General features: G+C 38.4%; 1 protein-coding gene across 7 annotated transcripts in view; it reads right to left on the bottom strand.

Annotated features, from left to right (window-relative positions):
- The window catches only part of myo15ab (myosin XVAb), a 74,300-nt gene that overhangs the window by 37,233 nt on the left and 12,461 nt on the right, over window positions 1-24,606 (bottom strand). For 6 of the 7 annotated variants that reach the window (XM_017307148.1, XM_017307157.1, XM_008404861.2 and 3 more), the window contains 31 exons: window positions 24,198-24,439; window positions 23,155-23,548; window positions 22,840-22,922; window positions 22,413-22,476; window positions 22,209-22,318; window positions 20,976-21,050; window positions 20,452-20,542; window positions 20,346-20,351; window positions 20,161-20,264; window positions 19,317-19,380; window positions 18,380-18,493; window positions 16,431-16,592; window positions 14,892-15,005; window positions 14,699-14,757; window positions 14,234-14,357; window positions 14,028-14,123; window positions 10,035-10,166; window positions 9,151-9,276; window positions 9,001-9,078; window positions 8,014-8,165; window positions 7,353-7,398; window positions 7,138-7,262; window positions 4,298-4,415; window positions 3,983-4,158; window positions 2,959-3,043; window positions 2,834-2,866; window positions 2,662-2,743; window positions 2,283-2,413; window positions 690-785; window positions 430-558; window positions 248-354 (listed from right to left, as the gene is read on the bottom strand). In XM_017307148.1, the coding sequence (XP_017162637.1) occupies window positions 248-354; window positions 430-558; window positions 690-785; window positions 2,283-2,413; window positions 2,662-2,743; window positions 2,834-2,866; window positions 2,959-3,043; window positions 3,983-4,158; window positions 4,298-4,415; window positions 7,138-7,262; window positions 7,353-7,398; window positions 8,014-8,165; window positions 9,001-9,078; window positions 9,151-9,276; window positions 10,035-10,166; window positions 14,028-14,123; window positions 14,234-14,357; window positions 14,699-14,757; window positions 14,892-15,005; window positions 16,431-16,592; window positions 18,380-18,493; window positions 19,317-19,380; window positions 20,161-20,264; window positions 20,346-20,351; window positions 20,452-20,542; window positions 20,976-21,050; window positions 22,209-22,318; window positions 22,413-22,476; window positions 22,840-22,922; window positions 23,155-23,548; window positions 24,198-24,439 (3,518 nt within the window). The remainder of the gene's footprint in view (window positions 1-247; window positions 355-429; window positions 559-689; window positions 786-2,282; window positions 2,414-2,661; window positions 2,744-2,833; window positions 2,867-2,958; window positions 3,044-3,982; window positions 4,159-4,297; window positions 4,416-7,137; window positions 7,263-7,352; window positions 7,399-8,013; window positions 8,166-9,000; window positions 9,079-9,150; window positions 9,277-10,034; window positions 10,167-14,027; window positions 14,124-14,233; window positions 14,358-14,698; window positions 14,758-14,891; window positions 15,006-16,430; window positions 16,593-18,379; window positions 18,494-19,316; window positions 19,381-20,160; window positions 20,265-20,345; window positions 20,352-20,451; window positions 20,543-20,975; window positions 21,051-22,208; window positions 22,319-22,412; window positions 22,477-22,839; window positions 22,923-23,154; window positions 23,549-24,197; window positions 24,440-24,606) is intronic. The other variant, XM_017307160.1, reaches the window with a different exon arrangement.

Raw genomic sequence — 24,606 nt, 5'->3', positions numbered from 1 at the left:
TATATATATAAATGTTTTCTATTCTGTGTTTCATACAGAACCGGAATAAAATAATAATGGGATGCATTAAAAAGCATCCTTCATTTTCTTTCAACTTTGCAATTACATCCTATTTTAAGATAGTCCATTATTTAAAATAATGTAAAAGAAAAAACGAAACAAAAAAACCCCACTGAAGTTTGTGGTTTGATTGTGACAAAATGAGAAAAAGTTCAAGGGATATGAATAGTAGAGCTTATTTTCTTACTTGAGGAGGTATTTAGCCAGTCTTTGAGAGGGCAGGAAGGCGGACAGACAGGAGGAGAAAAGAAGCCAGCCCCGCTCTGAGTTCAGCACGTTAGGATTCCTCCACACCTACAGAACAACCATGAAGTTCTTAAAAAATGAATATAAGATGGCATATCGATTTAAAAACTGTCTGTTTAAAACCTGGTTGGCTATCTGAGCCAGGATCTCATCTCTGAGGCTGGGGTTGGCCAGGCCCCTTTGGATGATGTAGTTCCCAAACAAGTTTTCTTGAGCTCCATTCAGGTTCGGATCGCCCATGAACCGCAGGATCTGTCAACAGCACCGATGGATGTTTATGGAAAACAGTGCAAGTCACTCATGTGATATCCCAATCTTGACTGAATTTATATCTGTAAGCTGAGTGTCAATGATAGAGTTTCACCAATAAATGCAAAACAAACCAGAATGAAGCTGTCGAGAGATCCCTGCTTAAGCTCCTGATCCAGACGAATCAGGGAGTTCTCTAGTGGAGCCGTGAGCATTCCAAACAGAGGCTCCTACATCAGAAACAAACAAGGACTTTAACAGCTTCTACATGGATCAAACATGTTTTATATTTAAACAGTGACACAGTCTTAGCTGCTGATGTTTTCTGTATTTTCTTTATACAGGACTAAGCACTTGTCTCTTCCATTGTTATAAAACCAAGATAAAGGCTGGATTTAATGGAAGGGGATAGGTGTAAATTTTGGAGAAAATTTAGCATGTTGAGGTTATAAGCAAACTAGGGGTGCACAGAATCGGCCAGTCGATTTATTGGTTCAGATTTACTTAATTTTGGGAGATCAGTGATCGCCCCATACTTGTATATGAAGTTGATATCATCCATGGATCTAATTGACCTCAGCAAATGTCTAAAAATCAGCCACTGTTCTGTTTTTGCTCTGCTGTGAGAGAGTCTGACTGATAGACCCACCTACCAGGTCATGTCTGCTTATTCGCAGTTAACAATAGTCACCTCACTCTTGCCAGCTCAGTGACTTTCCTGCTATATTTTGCAACATTTCAGACAAAAAAATGAGCGTTGGCCAAAATTGGAATCGGCATGTCAAGTATCTGTAATTGGCAATCAGCCAGAAAACTGCAATCAGTGCACCCCTAAACAAATGGGATATGGCTCAGTGATGTTGGAAGCTGGCATGTGCTGTGAAAATTCCAACTTCACAGAGAATAAAATATTACTCAAAGTTCATATCAAGATGAAGGAATTGAAGGATAGATTAAACACATTTTTTCCTACACCATTTTCTATTTTCACACTTTTACAGATGTGGAAGATATTTTCTTCTGTGTTTCATACAGAACCAGTTGTGTAGGTTTCACTTAACTGTATTTATTTAGGTTTTAATATGTTGAAGCTAGCCTGGTAAAAACTTTCAGCTGCCGAGAAACGATTGTTTTCTGGAGCCGTGGCCTCTGTTGATGTTTTATCTTACGCTATAGCTAATATTTGATTGTGACATATGTGAAGTGCTATGAAGCTTACTGGAAATTGCCTGTGCTCTAAACAGCAATCCTCCAATGCAAAGAGAGAAACACTGAGCTGAACGAGGCAGCTGTTAATGTTAGTTTAATATTATATATAAGTATGCCAACATGGACGGAATGGCTTCCTTCACTTCCTCCGCTGCCATCGCTAAGACTACAGGCAGACTACAGTTCTAAAACGGTGCAGAAAATCAACGTCATCGTTCACAACTTCTTCTTCTGTTCACTGATTGGTCCGGTCAAAAATCGACTGGAGACAATCCAAGTATAGGGGAGAAATCCCAGATTGTTAGTGAAGCAAGATTTTAATTGAGACCAGGCTAGGTTGAAACCATTCCTAAGTGAAACTTAAAGTGATAACGTTTCCCAAAGGAACTGGATTTATTTCTTGGTTGCTTCAAAACTCTCAAAAAGTCACTTAAGAAGAATTTGCGCTGTGTGCAAGTACAAACTATTACTGATGCACACACTGTTGCTGATGAAACAGTGTGTGCTATTGTCATTACCCTGAACATGATCCGGATGTAGTGTGTTATGAGGTAGTTATTGATATCGAGGGGCAGGGTCAGCTGAGGGTCCACCTGAACCTTTGGAGCCTGGACCACTGCCAAGCAGTCAGAATGCAGCTCCTCACCCCCTAACAGAGAAACACACACACACACACACACATGCATGGACACGCACACACACACACTCACACACACACACGCACACACATGCACACACCCCCACAGACACGCGCACACACACACACACACGCACACACAGGAATGTTTATGCAACAGTATGAAAATAGTCAGTGTCACAAATAAACCTCAGTGTTTGCAGCTTGGCTCAGCAACATTTACAGTGTTATTGTGAGGTCCCAGGTTTGTGTGTGCACACCTGAAGCAGCCTGCAGCAGGCCAGCCAGCTCTGCAGGGATAGGTAATGTCGTCACATTCACCACTTCACGGTTGATCCGATCCTGCACACAGAAAGAGTTAACCATTGCAGGAGCACATTTAATGTAAGTGGTTAATCTCTCGAATGAATTTATTTTTGCAGTTTTACTCACTTCCTCCGCCTTCCTTGCAGGCTCCACCACTGTCTGACAATAAGACAACAGTATCACACTTCACACATTTGCTAATTTTCAATTGCTTCCTCTGAATCAGAAAGATGCTGAATCTGTGTGCATACCCTCATGTAGCGCTGACGGTTTACAATTAGCAAAACTGCAGAACGTAGCCTGATGAGATATTTCCTCTTCAAAGCAAATTTTTTTCTGTTGGGAAAAGTGTTACCATCATTGATGGATGAATTATGAAAATACGGAAAAAGAAATAAAAGCAAAAATAATTAGGATAAATTATAAGTATCATAAAACTAAAACCCCCTTAAGAGGCATTTTCATGTTTGCTTTAGCTCAGTTTACTGCTGCACCATCAATGACAGTCACTGCATTTGGATTAGTGCAGAATGTTAATATCACTGCTATAGTTTCAGTGCACGTTTTTCACAAAGTGTCATTCGTCCTAATTTATCATAGTTGAAAAGCTATTTCTGAAATATCAAAGAATCAAACTGTTTAACCTTCACTTTATTGGCTTTTTACTGCCTTCTTACACACTTGACTAAAATGCAAATTTGTGCCACACGCGGTTGTTGTTGCAGGACTATCACCTTTGATGGATGAGCACAGCCTGAACTCCCCAGTCTTATCTCCTCACATCAAGGACAATGAAAGAGGTTTTCCATGAGAAGGTTGGTCATGTTCAGGTCAGTGAAACCAAACTCTTACACCTAAAATCCTGAGCTGATGGGTGAAACTTCAGACTCAACTAGGATTATATCATTAAAACCAGTTGGTGTCCAATGCGACAGTGTGGCAGTCGTGTTTAATTTGTTTCAAACTCTTGTTCCAAACCTTACTATATGTTCAGCCGTTAGCAAAATGCTTTGTCACATCATGTCATGTTACAAATATATAAACTTCAATGTGTTTTAATGGGCTTGAATATTATAGACCAACACAAATTTTTGCATAATTATGAAGTAGAAGGAAAATTATGTAATGTAATCATGTATTTATTTTACAAATACATAAAAATATTGTAAAGTTTGCAACAAAAAGCTGTAAATAATATTGTGTTTTGTTGCGCAAAACACATTTTTTGTATTTTGTACAGAGAAAAGTATCAATTGCAATGAGTTATATAATTACCTGACCAGGTACCCTTTGCAGCGGGCTTCAAAGCGGGTTATTCCTCGCCTGAATTTGAGAAATTTCTGCCGAGCAAAACACATGCGAGTGTATCTCTGCAGCACCATGGCAGCTATGTCCAACACACGGTCACGCTTCCCTTCCAGCAGCTGATAAAGCTCCTCTTTCAGGAAAATCTAACATGCATAAAATGTAAATGTATGTGACACATGCAACACACAAGCTCATATTTTAAGCATATGTGTGTGTGTGTGTGTGTGTGTGTCTGTGTGTGTGTGTGCGTGTGCCTGTGTGTGTGTTACCCATCGAACTCACCTTGCTGACCCCCACCTGATATGAGCCTTCCTTGACTGGACAGAGTTTGTGAAGCATGATAACACAATTTTCTCCGTCTGCTGGCAGAGGATCCTTCAGACAAAGCAGAGCTTTATACCTGTGGTCACATGTAACATGGGTTTGATGAGGAAATATGAATTCCAAAGTAAACAAGTAACAAGAAACCCAAAGCTGCAGCCTTGCGTGTCTGATCTGTGCAAATCTTAGTTTGGCTGCTAATCTGAGAGCTCTTGTTTGGGGCTAATTGGTGTTCTGTGTATTCAGAGTGTTTGGCTGCTTGCTTGGTTTTACTAGTTTCTGCGTGAGTGCTGCTGTAAGTCAAATCACTTTGGCAGCAAACAGTGAGAGGTGCTGGGAGATCAATTGGTTTCATCTGCTTTCCTACTGAGATAGCTGACAAATGCCAGATGGCTCTTTCAACATGAAGAGATCAGTTTGCGTGAAATGTATTATCTCCAAAGAAAGGCAATAATTACAACGATTTTGAAAGAGTGGTGAGAGCCACAGGAACATTGTCTTTCAAGACAGGAAGGTGAAAAGGGAGGTTGACAAATACTACGATTTTTTAAATTAATATTTTCAATTCCATCAGAATTAAAAATATTCTGTTTGTTACGGTAAGGTGATAAAGTGTCAGTCTCCTCTCAGGTTTCTTCTGTTTTTACTTATTTTTACTATTTCAGATCATGAAACAAGCTTATAGATATAACCTTCAGAAATGCGATATACAGTTTTTTAATGAATATTTCATTAAGGGAAAAACCAGTCCACAGCAGATTTGAAGATTTAGTCCTTTACTGCAGTGGTCCCCAACCCCCGGTCCGTGGACCAATTGGTATCGGGCCGCGCAAGAAATAATTAAATATTTCCGTTTTATGTATTATTTAAGTCTGGAGGATCTTTTATTTTGAAAATCCTTTGACCGGATTCTCTCGGTTACTTGCGCGCCAACATGGTAAGGTCCATGCGCGCCAACATTTGACGCCCATTTTACGTCACAGCGCAGCTATCACGTGCGTTACCATCTCACAAACTCATGCTAATGTACATTGTTGACTACCAGACCGACAGAAAGTTTTTGCGTCAGGACTCGGGAAAAAAAATGGTTCTCCACTGTCAGTGGGGTATCTGCACAGGCGATATCAGGTATCCTGACCGTGTTTGTGGAACTAAAATTCACAGATTTCCAAAATCTGAAATGGAAAGCCTTGCTTGGATCAAAGCTTGTGCACGACCGCATTTGCAGCTCARCCATCGTAGGATCAATAAGAACAAAGGAGTGTCTGCTGGCGTAAGTATTATTGCTTTGCTTTCTTTGTGTTTAGTGAATGAAAAAAATAAAGTCAATAATAAACACATCCATTATGAAAACCTTTTAGCCAAGTACAGCATAATGGCAGTACCGATACAACTTTTACACCTTGAACCCTGTCTGTTACAGCCTTACGTTAGCTGAACAGATCAATATGCAATGTGTACCGTATCTGACATGCATTAAAGATTTTGTTTCACCTGAAAAGGCTTTTTACTAAACTGTAATCGTATTAGCCACGCTAGCACCGAGTACCGTGTATAAGTCCTAGGCACATTCGAACCCTCAAAACCATGAATGTCCGACTTACCCAGCTTTGCAAGAACAACAGGCGTCGGTGATCTTGTCCACAGCTATATTTATGCTGAGGGTCTGAGGATCTGCTGTTTTTCTCATCGACCGGTAGCATTTAGCTGTGACGCGCACAATATTGGAGGCATCGTGTGGCTAAAACACCTTGATGTTGTCCAAAAAAGATGACATGAACTTGTTGGTTCCCTTGTCCATTGTTGTGGCTGATATTTTGTGAAAATCCGGCAGGAATGCTACACTAATCTACTCAGAAATACCCTGCAGAGAGTCAGTCGAAATGAAAAATGCCATGTTTACACATAGGAGCTAAGCTGTTAATGTGAGACATGTAGTCACGTGGGACTTTAGAGGGGCGTTTCTGGGCGGAGCTTGGTAAGGTCCATTGAGCCCAAAAGCAGCAAAATTGGTAAGAAACAGATCAGATGTCTTTGGAAAGTTTCCTTGCAAAGGGGAAAAGGCCCAGAGAAGAGACAGGAGAATGGATTTATCCCGAACCAGTAGGTGAGTCCCACATTACAAGCCCGCTCTGCGTAACAAGTTTCATTGCCTGCTAATGAGGCAATGAAACTTAAAGCTGCTTCGCCACATAGAGACCAAGCACGCTGTGCTCAATCAACACTTCGGGTGTTATTGTCTCTCATCACTCCCTGATGGGACCGTCTCGTTGCAGAGAAACAAGCTCAGGGCTCCAGTTAGTCATTATCGTGAGTTAAAATTTTCACGAAAGTAAAATGTTCGTTTTTGTGGCGCATCTGTATCTTATTTTGAAGGGATATGTAAATGTTACCATAGCGACCAGAGACAGAGCGTTTGGGCAGTGGTCGAGAGGAGAGGAGTAGAGCTTGTGTGTCTTAAGTCTGGTTTAGACGGCAAGATTTAAGAATTGTCGACCGATTCTCCAAACCTCTGTGACCACAGAGCTGATAAACGTACAACAGGTTGGATTGGCTCGTATCTCCAGCCACATGGCAGGAGCAACACACTTTATCAAGCCGTTTATTTATTCCTATTTTATTGTCAATTTTGGCAATACCGCACAATTCAGTAGGGAATACATTTTTAGTGTGCGACTGGTAGCTAATGCAGAGCTACAGAGACCCCAGACCAATTTCAAATCCCTTTTCTACATAAGTACAACTGATTTGACCTAAGCTGCCTTTAAATATGCTCATTGTCCAGATCTTCAACAACCAACCTTGATAGGAAGCTGTGAAAGGGCAGTCTTGCTGGATAGCCTTCCTTCCTTATACGTATTGTCTCCATAATGCCACAGTAAAGTAGCTGCGTGTTGACCATGTCCATGTCAAACATTCCTGGCTTCTGCATACACAGGTGAACTGTGTATCAGTATAAACTGAATAAAAAAACAACACTGCAAACCGGCACACATCATCCAACTTGGAAATATACCTTATGACGGTTCGGCTTGATGCATCGCACAAAATAAGGGTTACACCTGTCACAGACGAATGACAGTTGATGCACAGATGAGTAACTTATGGCATTATTTTAACCTTTTTGTCTAAAAATGTGCGTCTGTTTTCTAGTGTAGATTTAAAGAGAATAAACTTTTTCTGCAGAGCCAAAAGTTATGTGTCAGTTCATCTATTTAGTTAATAGATGAACGTAAAATTAGCATAAGACTGAAAGTGGTCCTAAGATTTTTATTCTCAATTTATGTGAGATGTCAAGTTTTATGGTTTTGGACTTATGGTGTTGGAATTGTTCACTTGTGGTACCAAGTGAAACAAAACATTCAGAATTTATTACATTAAAGAAGGTTATTTTACAACAGATATAAAAGATTAGAACAATGGAAGAAATGCTCCTGCCATCACTCTTCTTTGACAGTTTGGACATATTTATAAACCCTTTGTCTTGCACTGTCTCATAACTGTTGATGGTGTTCAGCATGACTTATCATGGGTTTCATTTTACCAATGACAAGAGTTCAATTATATTTGCCATTTCGGCTGTATACAGTTAATGTGAGAAGGATCCAGATGCCCTTTATGCTTTCAAGTATGAATGTCTGGCAGCCAAAAGCTAGAAGTCTGTAGTAACTATAAACCTTGTCATCTTGTCCAGCAGTTCCTGCAGGCTGCTCTGGAACTTTGCGCTGACTGTGTTGGTCTGATGACGTCGGGCTGCACTGTTGCGACGCAAATTGGAGTGCTGCTGCGTCAAAGACTCAGAATGCTTCAAGAAAAGGCTGGATACCATCTGAACACAAACACAGAGCATGTACAGTTAGCCTAAAAGACTAGAAAGGGCTTAGGTACAAGGATCTCCTCTGGTAACAGTAGGATGATATTTGTTAAAGATACCTAAACATTAAACATTAACTATCTGAATGCAGAGCAGAGATTTTTTACATGGAGAGTATTGTAATTACAGTCTGCAGCCTGTGGTTACTGATCACAGCTCACATTGCAACCAACTGAGCACAACACACTCACCGCACCGTAAAACGTTTTCATAGCCTTTGACTCTTTTTACATTTTGTAATATTACACTCATAAAGTCATTGTATTGTTGGGAATGGTGCTCTTGTAGTAAGCCACTGGGACCAGCCGGATTAAATCACATACACTATTTACTCAGGCAATGCCAAGAGGTCATTGTGTTTTTTTGAGTATCACTGGAAGGAAAGCTAAATAGAAATGAATGCTAAACTTCTCAGGTTTTTTATTGTGAAAATTTTTAAAAAGCCTAATTATTGTCTTTGCATTTTATAAATATGTGCAGCATACACATACTTGCAACTTTGTGTTGGTTCATTGCATCAAATTTGACAAAATACGTTGAAGTTTGTGGTTTTAATGTAATAAAAATTAAAAAGGCTTAGAGGGTTAAAACAATATTTTCACTCATTTCTTCTAAAAACATTTTGTGATTATTTTCAAGTGTTTCTTCCAGAATGTCACCCAAAATGTTAACCAATTTAACTTATAGTTGAAAACTACATGGGATTTTATTTCTGAAAAATCACTGCTTAAAAATAACATCTGGATTACTCATGTTAATTCAGATGAAGATAGAACTGGCATGATCTTACTCTGTTCCTGCTTTGAATGAAGAGGTCTAAAACATCCTGCCGGACCAAGTCAAAGTTTTTGTCCAGGAATTTATGAACCTGTGAAGCACATTGTTGGAGCTCAGACAGAAAATTAAAACCACGAACAAAGTAAAACAGACAGAAATGTACCTGGTAGGTGACTTTCCCTGCATAGTGTTTCAGGGTAAACTCTGGCAATGGCATCTTGGGCCTGGCATACCGTGGATCATTACCATGGTGATAGTGGCACTTCTGAAGGAAGGTATGGTCTGTTGCCTAGTGATAATTGTGGATGGTTAATGGTTGATATGCCATGGAAACCATGTGTCTATAGCAGACATACATATTTGGAAAACTGATTCAGTCTGTCCCTGATGTAATGCTGCTCTTAATTCATACTGAGCTCCAGAGGCTCTAATACATTTATCTCAATATGAGCTCAATCATTTTATCATGTTGAAGTGATGATAGCAGCAGGTAGATAATTAAGTCATCATGTTTAATAGTTTCATATTGATCTGATCTGGCTATGATACAATCCCTTGAATCCTGGAATATTCAACAGAGAAGGCTTTTAAAACTTAATTTCTTCTAAATGTTAAGCATGAATTATTTCAATCAATTATTGCTCTGAATAGTTCAGTGTTATGACATCTTGCTTTATTCAAACAACCTATATTGAGAGTAGCTAGACAGGAAAGTGGGTAATGAAAGAGTTTGAAGACATCATGTGGGGAATCGAAACAGCGACGGCCAAAAATGACCCATAAGACAATCTTTGTACATTATTGGTGTACAGCCCACATGAAAACATAAACAAAAACAAAGTATCACTCTTTCTAACGATGTGGTCAATTTAGGAAAAGTCATAAAATTTTAAGTTGGAAAAAGAGTTTCAAGTATTTTTTTCTACAGCTAAACACGGTACTGGGTCACGTTTGACCCTCAAGACAACACAAGGGTCAACAGGCTCATGATTTATGAAGAGCCAACTTTTTATGCTTCAATGTCAAAATAGGAAACATGTTTGGTACCTGGGGGAAGCCACACTGGTCGTCCAATATGTGCAGAATACCATGAGGCTTTGCAGCAATGAGGTCAAGACATGCCTGGTTATTGCTGAAGGGCTGTGGCTGCCACTGGATCTGCTCCCGCATGTATTCCTCCTGCAGAATACAATTCAGCAGACAACAACAAAGTTCATGAGGTTAATAAAACTAATGAATCATCACAAAAAAGCATAAAGTTTATCAGGTAAGAAAATGTGGTAACACTTTATTTGAAGGAGGGTGAATAAGACTGACATGACACTGTCATAAACATGACACAACACCTGTCATGAACATGAATAAGTCTTCATGAATACTTATGACTGTTGTCATAAGTGTCATTCCGTAAATTATGACACTTTTAATACAAAGTTGACATTATTGAAAATGTCTTTGTTATGACAACTTGACATTAATCTAGACAAAATTGTCTTCATTATGACAACTTGTCATTAACCAAGACATCATGATCTGACATAAATTTGTCATAAAAGTATTACCAATTAAACTTTAAAAATGTGCTTTATGTAGTAATATTATATAGCTCTGCCATGTTGTTTAGTCTTAATCTTCTTAATTTAAACAATCCTAAAGTTTTACAGCAAGATGTCTACAAAGCACTTATGAACTTAGCATTTGAAACATTATTTAAGGCTGTTTTAACCCTTGTGCGTGCGAGGATTGAGGCAAACGTAGAGGACTGTGGCAAATGATACAAGTTTTACGTGTGTGGGGTCGGTTGGACCCCATTTTTACACACAAGGGTTAAGTAGTGCAATACACCATCCCTACACCAGTGAGAGGCAGCAGTGCACGAACAGGCGTGCAGTGTGTTGGTGAAGAAGAAATCTTCCATATTGTGGGGTCTAACGGCCAGACGTCCTGTTTAAAAAGAAGCCAAAATTTGACACCTAATACATATGAGGTATGTGTCTTATTAACTTTACATTTTCTTTGAGAAAATAACATTGACTATGTCCTCTTTCTCTGTAATATTAGCTATGAGCAATTCAAGCCAATCCTACCTTGCTGTAAGTTAATGTTAGCTAAAGTTATTAAACTCCATTACAGTAGCTTTAGCCCTTAATATTAAACATTTTATTGACAGTCAAATTAGTTTTCCCCTCCAATTAATCTAGCAAATTAAAAGCTAATATGTTAGTCAAAGTTATCATTTATGTGCATTATTTAGCAACTTGGCTGATGTGACACAGTGCTTGTGTTATTTGGTTTGGCAACTTTAGCCACATGAAGACCCATGTTAGCCTAAGGACACATGGTGGGGGGGACAAAGTTGGCTAATGAAGACATGCTACGAGTGTGGATGATGATAATAAGGGCCAGCCATCAGATAAAGAAGTTCCTGTTTGACCAAAGAGAAAGCAGCAGATGAAATATTCCCCAAGAAAATTAGGTAAGTCATTTTTGTTTGTGTTAATATTTTCACCTTGTGAATATTCACACCTTGTGTGGGTGGGAAGGGCCAGGTAAGTGCGGAAGGGGGAGCAGGAACCAACATTCACCAGTTGAGTTAAAAAGTTACGTTTTAGACAACTAAAAACGGGTGTTAAATCTATTTATTTATTAATAAGTTTCTTGTAAACAACCATAAGTCACAGTATCTGGTTAGAAATAATTTAGAATGCTCATTAAGTAAAAAGATACACTCATGTGCCTAAAACTATACATTAAATTATGCATTCTGAATAACAACAGTGGCAGTTTGTCTGAACTTCTGCCAGACAAATATTTGATCAGAATAATTTTGTTCAGCTCCATTTATTATGCTACTTGTATTAAGAAATAATTGTATTGAACTTTATGACAACCAGCCATGTTAACTAGACATTTGTCTGCCAGTCTACCATTCTGACAGTGTGCAGCAAGGGACATTTTTGGTATGGTATTTAAATAAATGGTATTTAAATAACTGACAATGTTTTTTTGTTTTTGTTCTTTTTTTAAGTTACCACAATGAATTGAGTCATCACCGACTATGAGAATCTCCAGAAGAGATTCACCAAGTTTGAATTCAAGAAAAGGCTTTCACCATGATTAACTATTGCAAGAACACCTGTAATTTCTGAGCATTTCTGGACACCTTACTTGAGGTAAATTAATGACACTGTAATGACACTTAATGACATCTTCATAACTGTTGCTACTTGTTTCACTTTACTTGTGGTAAGAGATAATATTAATGACGCTGTAATGACAATGACATCTCCATAACTGTTGCTACTTGTTTCAATTTACTTGAGGTAAGAGTTGATATTAATGACACTTAATGACATTCATAACTATTACTTGTTTCACTTCACTTAATGACACTGTAATAACAAAAAATGATATATTCATAACTATTGCTATTTGTTCCACTTTAGTTGATGTAAAAAATTGTTAATGAGTTTGTTATTAAATCATTTGACAGTGTAATAAAGCTTAATGAAATCTATTGCTTGTCCTACTTGTTTTGCTTTATTTCAGGGAGTGAAAATATTAATCATTGCTTTGTTAAATCTTTTGCTAGTGTAATAATTAAATCACTATGACTAGTATTATGACAAATTTATGTCCGATCATGATTTCTTGGTCAATGACAAGCTGTCATAACGAAGACCATTTTGTCTAGGTAAATGACAAGTTGTCATAAACAAGAAATGTTCAATAATGTCAACTTTGTATTAACACCAATTTGTCTCCAACTGCTGCTCTTAGATTCACAGCTAAGCTCAGATTTGCAGAGCTCAGAGGTTCTGTCTGCAGCTTTGGATTTTTTGATTTATGTTTACTTCATAGCTCACATTGCCTCGTCATACCAGCGTTATATGTGACCACAGGTATAAAGCGCTGCTTTGCCTGAATGATCCTACTCCAGCAGACAGAGATAATTGCATAATCATGTTTCACAAACTATGTCCAGTCAAGGAAGGCTCATATCAGGCAGGGGTCAGCAAGGTGAGCTTTCAAAACAATACACAAACACCACATGCATGAAATAAAGCTGGAATGAGTTTTGCACATTTATAGAGCTTAATATTTATGTTTGTATGTGTGACTATTAGATTATCTGAAAGAAGAGCTGCATCAACTGTTAAAGTGAAAGCATGACTGTGTGTTATAGACATAGCTTTGTCGTGATCTTGGGTTGTTTGGGGTTATAGGTTTGTTTCTATGTTTGCACTTTTCCATGCTCTATTTCTTACTTTTTAGTTCAGTCTTTGTAATCAGCTTAGTTATTCCTGCCTTTCCTTTATCTCTGTCATCATTTCCCTCATCCTCAGCTCTTTTCATGTCCCATCTCCTTCCAGCCTGTGTGTCTGGTCTCTCCTCACAGCTGTACCCTGTTTCCAATCATCCATCTGTCACTTGTCAGTAATCAAACTCCCCAGTACTTAAGACCTTCATTTCATTTCACATACTCCTGGTGTGCTGCAAACTCTGCAGTAACTTGTTTCTGCTTAAATTAGCAGAGAAAGTGGGTTTGTGGAAGTCAAAAGAAGAAATGTTAAGCCAAACAAAACTCTCTGCATCATATCAACAAATGAAATCTGTATTTAATAATTAGAAAGAATCTAAAACACCTGACAGTGAATACAAAGCTTTCAACTAACATCTCTTTCAGAATCACATGGTTTTAAAATATGACTTTCCATCAGCCAACTGTTCTCTGCTATTGTTAATGATTTGGAAGAAAATTAGGTTGATGAGGTAAAATTTAAGCCCTGAATGATTTGGCAGAGCTAAAAGGATTTAAAAGCAAAAACCATCCCTGTGTGTATGATAAGGTATAAAGCTGAAAATGAATGAAAAACCAACCAAAACATCTGCTGACCTTCAGAAAGTCTGACAAAGCTGCTGCTTAAGAACACTTACAAAAACTAAAAATAAGTCTGGCTTTGGATATGTGTGAGAATTTCTTTCCAGGTCAGTGTATAACTTCTTGATCTAGAAGTCTTAACTTGTGATCTCCCTGACCTGCTCCTCCTGGAAGACGACTCTGTTGAAGTAGAATTGCAAAGTTTCGTTTGCGTAGTTGATGCACAGCTGCTCAAAACTGTTCACCTGTAGCTCCTGAAGAGCAAAAGAGAAGACATTGAGAAGTGTATGTGTAAGTTAACAGAGGCAAGCTTTAATCCATCACCAGAGGAAAATCTACAGAAGAGATTCCTTCATAGCTTGACCTCAAATCCGTAGATGTCCAGCACAGAGATGGAGAGGGCTTCGGTGCGAGGGTAGACCCGTCCGTTGATACGCTCTGTCAGCCAACTAAAGAGCAGCGTGTACAGGATCTTGGCAACAGCATCTCTGTAAAAAAAAACAACAAAAAAAAACAACAACACACACAATAAGGTTTCTATGGAAACAGAAAACTGGGTTCCTATGGTAACAGAAGACATCTGAAAAATCTCCCCCTGGCCCTGAGATCCTTTGTCCTCACATGCCTCAACCAAAGATTGGAAGAGAATATCAAAGACTCTCCACTTCCCCTCTGTATGAAGTCTCCTGGTGTAGTTTTTTTTTTTATAGAAGGGTTAAAACGAGAACATTAAAAAAGCTTCAAATAAGACTGCCAAGCATGGTTCAGTTGCAAAAACAAAATGCTATAACTTCAATTCTTTTACTAAAAATTTACTTCAGGCACTCACCTGGCATCTAAAGCGCTATCCACTGTCAATGGAGAGTAGATCTTTTCCCTCCCGGTATCCTGAGGGACAGAGGGGAAGAGAGTTCAAAGACACAAATTGGATAACTAGCACTGCCCTCATGCCGGTATGATAACAATCTAGAAACATGGAAACATCCTATTAAGGTTGAGTGTGAGGTTAACCATGTGCTTACAGTCATTTTATAAGTGACAGCTTTCTTCAGACTCTCTGGTGAAACCTGCAGCAGCTCGGCTACCACTCTGATCTCCTGTGCACTCACCACGGCTGCAGCCTCCTGGCCCTCAACCTGGACAGAGGCACATACATGCAGCCATGCTGTCACTATCTGCTGTGTCTTTGAAACTGAATGGAGTTATATATTGCATTACCTTGCAAAGGTATCCACACTCCTGAAACGTTTTCACATCATGCCACATTAGACTGTGACATCACAAACATCAATGCATTTATTAAAGCTGAGGAGATTGCGTTGCAGTGACATTTTTTTAAATTGGTCTCGGTGGTGGTTTCTCACATCAGCATTAGAAAACAGAGCGGTGCAAAAGAACCAGATAAAAATAATTTGCCAGTCACACCTTGAAAGAGTTTTCCATTGTTTTATGTATGTACAGTCACTGAGGAGATGGTATCACCTGCTCCCTGCTGAAGAATAGGTAACTACTTGACATATATTGTGTGGGACTATACTGGCTTTATTTATGCTATGGAATTTAGACAATTTCCTGCACTGTGATGAGTGCAGGAAATTGAGGGGGGGATATTGTGCAAAATAGATTTTTTGATCTTTGTCACATTCTGACGTCATTTTCTAATAAAAACCTATCCGGAGTGTTGCTTTGACTCATTTATGCATATTTGAGAAATCCCTGAATCGCTCATGGTGAGTCAGGGTGCCTTAATGCCTGAGAGAACTGCCCATTTCCCCAGAGCTCCACCTTGGAGCTTCAGCACTCAGCCAAGGTCCAGCTCAACAAAGCACCCCCCCCCCCCACACACACACTCTTCTGCCTAATAACTCCACCAGAAAGCAGTAACTAGCAAACTCCAGGTGGAACTGCACATCTACTGAGCTCATCATACAAACTACAGCGCTCCTAAGAACAGTTGTAAACAGCATAGAGAAGCAATGTTGTGATGACGTGCTGAAGGGGAATTGCTGGAACTTCTTAAACAGACAGAACAATCTCAAGGTGAAGACGAATTTCTAAGACAAAGTACAGCATTTTCATTGTTATGAAAATGTTGTATTTTGATTTATGCAGCATTTTCATAACAACTGAAGGTGATATTGTGATATTTGCCTTTTAAGGATGTGCTGAAAATTTGAAACTTTTCCTTGAAAGTTTGTGTTCATAGATGTACTCATTCTAGTATGACAGAGATTAGGCTATAAAACAATCTGCCCGTAGACAATGTTCATAGAGTTACAGCCACAAAAACTGCAGCTGTGATAGCAGGCAAAAGCGGCTCTATAATGTAGAAATCGGGGGATGAATACAAATGATTTTGAATTGGTATTTGTAAAAAAAAAAGTTTTTTTTCCAATCACTTTACAGTTATATACTACTTTATGTACTTTGTGTTGAGCTAGCAGATACAATTCCAATAAATGCATTGAAATTGAGGTTATAATATAGACAAATTGTTGAAAACTTGAAGTGGTATGCATCCTTTTGCAAGGTGTGTATGTGTCAGTTTGACTAAGTGAGACCTGATGTGACTGGAAGTAGACATTCCCCAGATGAAGCACCGAGGACAGAAGTCTGTAGATACCATCTTGCTCTTCCGGGCTGAAGCACAGGATGTCCATGGCACTCAGCAAACGCCTGAAATCCTCCCCATCATCTTTACCCTCTATGGTACAGTTTCCTCCCTGCACACACATGAACACACAGCTGTCATCTCATTAGCATCACTAACAATATACTTAACCTCATCTAATTTCATTCTGATTTTAGAACAACTCATCAGCAGCTCTCTGCTTATTTTTGCTAACCTCTGAAGTTTAGTTCTGCTACACTTCAGAAGACCCACTTCAGTGCGTCACAACACATTAATGCTTATTACCAACAGAATGTAAGACATTTTTCATTATCAGACTAAGTGCACCCACTTTCACTTGTGAGATTTTCAGTGCATAATGAAAACGTATGTGGTCTTTATCAGCTAATTCTTTTGGTAACACTTTATTTGTAGAGGGGTGAATAAGACTGACATGACACTGTCATAAACACCTGTCATGAACATGAATAAGCCTTCATGAATATTTATGACTGTCATAAAGCATCATTCGGTAATTTATGACACTTTTAAAACAAAGTTGACATTATTCAAAATGTCTGTTATGACAACTTGACATTAACCAAGAAATCATTACTGATATACATTTGTTATAAAAGTATTGCTGATTGCACTTTGAAAATTAGGTAACTTTATAGTATTAAAGGTAAAGTTTAAACAGTAATGATTTCTTGGTTAATGTCAAGTTGTCATAACAAAGACATTTTGAATAATGTCAACTTTGTATTAAAAGTGTCGTAATTTACCAAATGATGCTTTATGACAACAGTCAAATATTCATGAAGGCTTATTCATGTTCATAACAGGTGTTATGTCATGTTTATGAAAGTGCCATGACAGTCTTATTCACCCCCCCCCTCCCCTTCAAATAAAGTAAACCATCATAAATAAACCATTCTTTTTAATCTTCCTTTAATTGGAGAAAAAAAAAACAGACAAGAGTCAACGTTATTAACCAAAGATGAAGACATCTTGAAAAAGCATAAGGTAAAAAATTAAAACAATCTGTGACTTGATTACTAGCAATAACTAGAGATGTTATTCCACAGAGTGGATACAAGAAGACATGCAGCAAATGGCCTGAGACCGGAACTCAAAACCTGGTCAACTGCATCAAGGATTATAACCTCTGCATGTGGAGCCCACGCTCTAACAACTGAGCCACCCACCACACCAAGTCCCTGTTTCTATCTCTAAACAGCATTTGCCCTCTATCTTCACATGTATGCTCTCAAAGAGACACACCATGGAAGGGGAAGTGAACTGGAAGAGTGAAATCCATTCTCCCTCCTCCTGAAAATCTGTGACTTGCTAACTTCCCTATTTATCAATACCTGCGTTAAAGACTATGGCACTCCGTCACTGATTGGAAGGAAAACTGGCCTTAAGTAAAACTACACAGAGAAGATACTGTCAAGGACAAAAAATAGAACAAAATAAATCATTCATCTCATCTGTGTGGTGTATATCACTATGAAAGCAACCTGGGCTTCAGCTGGGCCACTGGCTGATGGCCTCCATGCCAAACTGCACTGATGCAGAATCTCAAAAAAGGAGCCCAGACCATTTATTCAGAGAAGATACTGTAGAGTACATCAGCATGCTTTTCGCTAGGCTGAGAAAACACTCTCATTTTTAACAATCTTTTTAATAATATTACTGTTTTAAATTGTCATGGGGTGTAAGTTAAAAAAAAACAAACAATATATTTCTAAAAATATTGCTTAGTGAAAAACAAATATCTCATTTACAAGTTTTACTCAACTGAATTACTAAAATGAATTAGACCTTTAATCAATAATGTTCTAATGTATTGAGATGCACCCAAGTCTTCCCTGGTGTTGTGCTGTGTGAGTGAACCTGATTCAGATAGTAGTACGTCTCAGCCTCCTGCAGATACAATGAGCGCTTCTCATGAGGGGAAAGACCTGCCAGCATCTCATAGAAGATATGGTAGTTCCTCTCTGATTTGGCCTGTGCATTTAAGAAACACAAATGAGCTGAAAATCAATCATTTGTTCAATGGAAGGATGAAAACCAACAGCACTAACCAAAGGCTTGATGCCTCTACAGCAGCCTGTGCGCAAGTCATGCAACCTTTAGATGCGTCACTTCTCTAACACACAAGAATTTAATTATTCATGAGGGGTGCTTGCCCAGACCCTTGTTCTACGTTTTCTTCATACAGATGGTCTGGACGTTGGGCAGTTGAGAAGCCATCACTTGCTGGAGGCACAGATTCTGTTGAAGTTTAATTTTACCCAGTTGCTAATGTATATAGTGCATCAGTTTGACACTGTGAAGCTTACTGAAAATTGTGTGTGCTGTAAATAACCGTATGAGAAATAGGGCCATTACATCTTTGCCAGCAATAAAATGTTTAAAACATTCCTCTTGCTCCAGTTTTAATAGTTGATGATTCCTTCACTGCCATTGCTAAACTACATCCACTGTAGGTTGCAATTCTAAAATGGAGAAAAGAAAATCAATGCCAAATGTTCCTCCTATACACTGTTGGCCAGGATAAAATGCATCCAGAGAAATCGAACTCAATACTACAAATCCCAAACAGAGCACTGAAGGATGAGAATCAAATAGAATTGCGTATGAAGGAAACGTCCAGGCTTGTGATTCAGCTGTGTTGGAGAACAGATGCATCCAAACGTTGTGGGGTAGTAGTTATTTGAGACTGGACCTCTGCTACATCCTGTCCACTTTCTCAGTATAACTCATGTGTAAGAAGACACCTCCTGACATTCAGAGTGTGTGTACAGGTGTGTGCTCTCATGTTTTTCACCTGAAAGACAATGCGGGACTTCTCCAGCAGATACTGAGACGTTATGGCACCACTGATTACACCCCTGGTGAATGGCACACAAACATTCATTGTTGTGTTAGGTAAGAGGTCATACATGTGTAATGTGGTTGGATCCACGACATCACTCATATCTCATCATGATGTAGCTGCTTCTGGGACATGTTTACATAATTACCAGGAAGACCCTGTGTATCCATTTCAACAGATGAGTTGTCTCTACAGAGTTAAACTAACATAAATTTAGACTCATGACATTAGACTAATTTAATCTATGTATAATACACTATGGAAATAATGGAAACTGGTCTTTTGAATTGGTGTAAATAGAACTGGTGCTATAGACATTTATAAAAATATATTTAGTCACACCCATCATAATAAATATAACCCAGACTTCTATTTGCTAGTGAACTAAATCTATGACTACATGTCTTCTTTTTATCTAAAACATTTCAAATTGTCTCTAATTAACAATTGAGTACAACAGAAAAAATGACATATTTGAGTAAATTCATTAAGATTTTAACTAAAAACAGTCAGTGCTCTTCGGACTTACCAATGATATTCTTCCCGGTATTGCTTTTTATTTAAATTTAGTTTAAGTTTTCTGCCAGATATATCACCAGCTTCTGATACTACTGATTATGTCCTACTTCCACATACAAAAATGAGTTGGTGCCCCAATGCCTTGCAGAGACTTTCAACTGAAAGATGCTTAGAAGTCCTAAAAAACTGAAACTAGTGTTTGACTTGTTTCCTAAAAAACTGAAACTATTGTTTGACTTGTTCAATTAAAGCAAGAGCAGAAAATATAGTTACTCACTCCTCCATGTAGATTTGTGTGTATTTTCCAAAGCGTGAGGAGTTGTCATTGCGAACTGTTTTGGCATTTCCAAAAGACTCCAGCAGGGGTGTAGCCTCAAGGATCTGATGAAACATTGTCAATAAAACATCACTGGTTTTGTAAAATGAAAATGTTAGTTATCATATATCAATTTAAAAAAATACCTCAATCTGGATGAACATGATGCGTATGGGGGGAAAAAAGTTCATCAAAATGTAAACGTATAAAGCTAAATTAGAATGAAGCTACAGAGCAGTAATCAGTGAATACCTGTTGAGTGACGTTGCGTTTGTAATTTATGGCTGTCAGGTAACGCAAGATCAGCTTAGTGGCCTCAGTCTTTCCTGACCCACTTTCTCCACTGAAAAAAGAAAAATGATGAGCGTACAGACATGTTGTGCATGAGTTGTAATTGGTAAGAAGAGCGTTCTTCTCAAAACGGTCAGGTACGGCACTCAAAAAGGGTAGATGAGTGCATAAAAAAGCTATATCTATATAATATGAATTTTATTGAAATAAATTTTTTTTATGATTTTCTCATTTCTGTAGCTCCCAGAAAATGGCCTTGAAAAGTTAGTATCTTCAGATAACACAATTCTGAATTACTGAAATATCATTTATTATGTCATACTTATACAATATTGATGAAGAATTTTCATCATTCTTAGTACCTTAACAGTTCCCAGAGAAAAGACATTAAAATGGTCATGTTTGGTTCAGTTTAAGAGCTGCTTACTGAAATCAGCATTTAATAAAAACATATTAGCAGCAGCAACTGTGACAACATTTCATACCTGATCACAATGCATTGGTCCTTTTTGGCATCCATCATGCTTGTATATGAGAGATTAGCAATGGCAAAGAGATGACTGCAACACAAAGAGACATTTTTCATGAATGACCATTATTTTTACGCCTGTCACTTCTGGGTGCTGAGTGTGCCTGTTTAATGCATATGTGGTATTGAAAAACATGAACAAACGCTGCCTTGGGAACCAACCAGCTACAATGTAACAGTAGCCTATCACTTACATATGAGTGCAGACATTTACACCCTGCTTACCATGATACTGCATCTCTAAGTACGGCTTACCATGTAGACGTACCCAGAACAAGAGAACTACTGCAACTAATACAGTTCAATAATATGAAAGTATTCTTGCAAAAGTACCTTACACCTGCAACTTTTACACATTTTTACAAACACAAACCTTGTATTTTTTTTATGTTACAATAGTGTTTGAAGCAATTTTCCAAGCCTTAGGTATTTCACTTTCCATTTTCTAAAAATGGAAAGATGATACCATGACTACTAACTTATCAAGGACATCAACTAATTTGAAAAGCACAACAAACAGAACATTACCAAACGGAACAGACAAGAGGTCAGTGGTAACACTAGAGGACATGCAGAAACCCACAGCTCAAGTGGGAGTATCTGAATAAATAAGAACTAATAATGATTCTCTCCTACATTTGGCTTTTATCCAACAACAGCAGGAAGAAAACAATAAGAAGTCCTGTTTAGCTTTTGCTATAAGCAATGTAAGATATATATACAGCTTCTAATACTACTGCTTCTGAACAAAGCAAACATGTGGAAGAAGGTGATCGGCAGACGAGACCAAAACTAAACCTATTGTCCCACATGCAAAACACTGTGTGTGAGAGAAACGGAGACAAAACTCATCCTGAATCACACCATCCCCACAGTGAAACATGGAGGTATCAGCATCATGCTGTGATGATGTTTTTCTTGAGCAGGAACAACAGGAAGCTGGTGAAAGCTGAATGGGATATGGGTGGAATATAGAGTGACATTGAAAGAAAACCAGCTAGAGGCAGCAAAAGAATTGAGAAGAGTGCTTAATTCCCCAGCAGAATGATCTTTGGTCGATCAGACCAAAATATAGAAGAAAACCTGTTTGCAAAGCTTTTCAAGAAATACCATAAAACACTTGTAACTACATTGAAACATCATTCTACAAAGTAATAATTGAGTGAGGATCACATCATCAAGGTCTTACGGGGGGTTGTCACTCAGACCGTGGCCTTCATACTGGTGCACCATGTCTGTACCATAGATGTTGAGCAACTTGTATGGATTCACAGACACAAGAATGTTCCCTATGTAGGTCTGAGGGAAAGGAACAGAGTAAACAAGGGAAGTCGCTTAGTGTTTGTGATATTTGGACAGATTAGTTTATTGTCATGTTAGACGCTGAACGTACATATGTAAGTTCATGGTCAAAACGTTTCTTCAGGTTCATTAGAACAGTGGTCTCATTCAGCTCACTGAAATTAAACAGAGGAAATTAAAGACAAACCCATTGAAAACACACGGTCACAATTAATTAGCAGTGATGCATTCACTTTGAAATCCATTCTTTAATATTATAAAGAGACAATCTGGGTTTTCTTAAACTTCTGTTGCAACGACATGAATTCACCTTTTCTTAAGATTGGAAAATAAATTGTTTCATACAAATTTACTAAAGTGCTGCATCAAATAAAATCCTAACAAGTACTTGTTAGGATTTTAACAAATACAAGCCTGATGACACTTAAAGGCTATGTCTTTTTTAAACTAAACAATCGTCGAAAGAATGTAGCAGGAAGAAAATCTGAAATATTTCATTTGGTCTGAATTGTGCTTACGGGAGCTGAGTCATGTCTTCCATTCCCTCTGCCCAGCGTACAACTCTGTGGTTTGTTGTGGGCATGCTTATTATAGAAAAAATCTAGACACAATTAATATGCAATTATTATAGCATTAGGTCAACAAAACAACAAAACCCATTCTAAATTTAAGTAACATAACCAATATTAGTTGCACAGCTGACATAACAATGTAATAGATTATGGAGATGGTAAACATTGAAGAAAAAAGCTTCTGACTTTTCATCTGGTTAATATTTTACCTATTATACCCAATGCTTGAACTATGACTGAAACATGAATGAAAACAGATACCTTGTCATACCAGCTTTGACCTGGTACTCTAGCTCTGCCAGGAGTCCAGTCCAGGTTCTGGAGCTGTTTTTCTAGAACCTGGGGGCTTGGTGAGTATGCTTCCAACATTCCATCTTCTTTGTACATAGACCACTTGGACAAATTCTGAACCGTCCCATGCGGCAGAACCCTTTCAGCTGCCCAAACATTTTCCCCAGCTTCTCCTTCACCTCTGGCATTCCTGGCCCAGTGGCCAGATCGTGGTCCATACGGGGGTATCACAGCATAGCGATGGTCCTCCCCCTGAAGCTCTGTTGGCACAGTGTACGAAGCATAACGAAGCTGCTGATTTTGGATGGCGTCGGACAGTTTTGGGTTGCGGAACTGGCGTGTGAGAAGAGAGCCATCTGGAAGCCTGTGAACCAAAGAATAGCTCCTTTTTTGTATAGAAAATATAGCCTAGAGTTGTATTATATTGGATAAATATGACATTAAGGAGTCCAGGAACCAAATGCCCATTTTAACTTTTCATTACTCTTGCAAGTAGTACTTATACAATATTTCTCCTTTTGACTATGACTGAATTATTTCATAAATTTTTTTTGTCATCTCTAAAGCATCTTTTGTTATGGTTTTTAAGGTTGACCAGTTTTTGTCTTTGCTTGGACAGAAAAACACATCAGAAATGCTGTATTTGACAAAGATGTTGAAATTCAGGCTCGATTAGGCTGTTTGATTAATGTCAAAGATCTTTTGAACCACATCTAAACATCTGTAAACATCTTTATACGTTCCAGTTTCAACCATATTTTTGGATCGTTTGCAAGGAACATCATCCTTTCTGTATCTGTGCAACAACATTTTGCTGAGGGGATATGTTAAAAACTAAATATTTATCACACACAGGCAGATCCTCAACAGACCTTATGGGATAACCTCTTGGGAACAGACCTTATGCTTTATTCGCATAAGCTGCTGAACATGTTATTTATTGCAAAACTGTGTAAACTTGAGTAATTTTTTATAATTAAAAGTATATTAATATTAAAAGTGTAGTTCCACACCTGTAAGTGATACCACGTAGCTCTTCATTCTGCAGTGCAGAGGCCAAGTTGGGGCTGGTGGGTTTGGGTGCACCTGACAGGACTGAGGTATCAGAGAGATGGTAGAGACCAGCAGAGCGAAGTCCCTGATTCTGCCTAAGAGCAGCTGCCAGGTTTGGAGTGGATGGCGTCTGGCCAGGCATAACTAAAGAACCATCAGGGAGCCGGTAAGTTGCACTTCGAAGATCCTGGTTCAGAAGAGCCTAAAAGGGCGGATCAAAGAACTTAATGAATATCACAATGGCCATAAATCCCTGTCCTACGGTGCCTTGGAAAAAGAAGAAGAAAAAAATAGTATGTATTATTGTAATTTTCAGTGATGAACCAATTAAGAAGATTGCAGAATTGAGAAGCAAAAAAATATGGGGAG

Source organism: Poecilia reticulata, linkage group LG1 (genome assembly GCF_000633615.1).
Source record: "Poecilia reticulata strain Guanapo linkage group LG1, Guppy_female_1.0+MT, whole genome shotgun sequence".
In the NCBI taxonomy this organism is placed as follows: Eukaryota; Metazoa; Chordata; class Actinopteri; order Cyprinodontiformes; family Poeciliidae; genus Poecilia; species Poecilia reticulata.
This window is presented reverse-complemented; position numbering and strand designations above follow the sequence as displayed.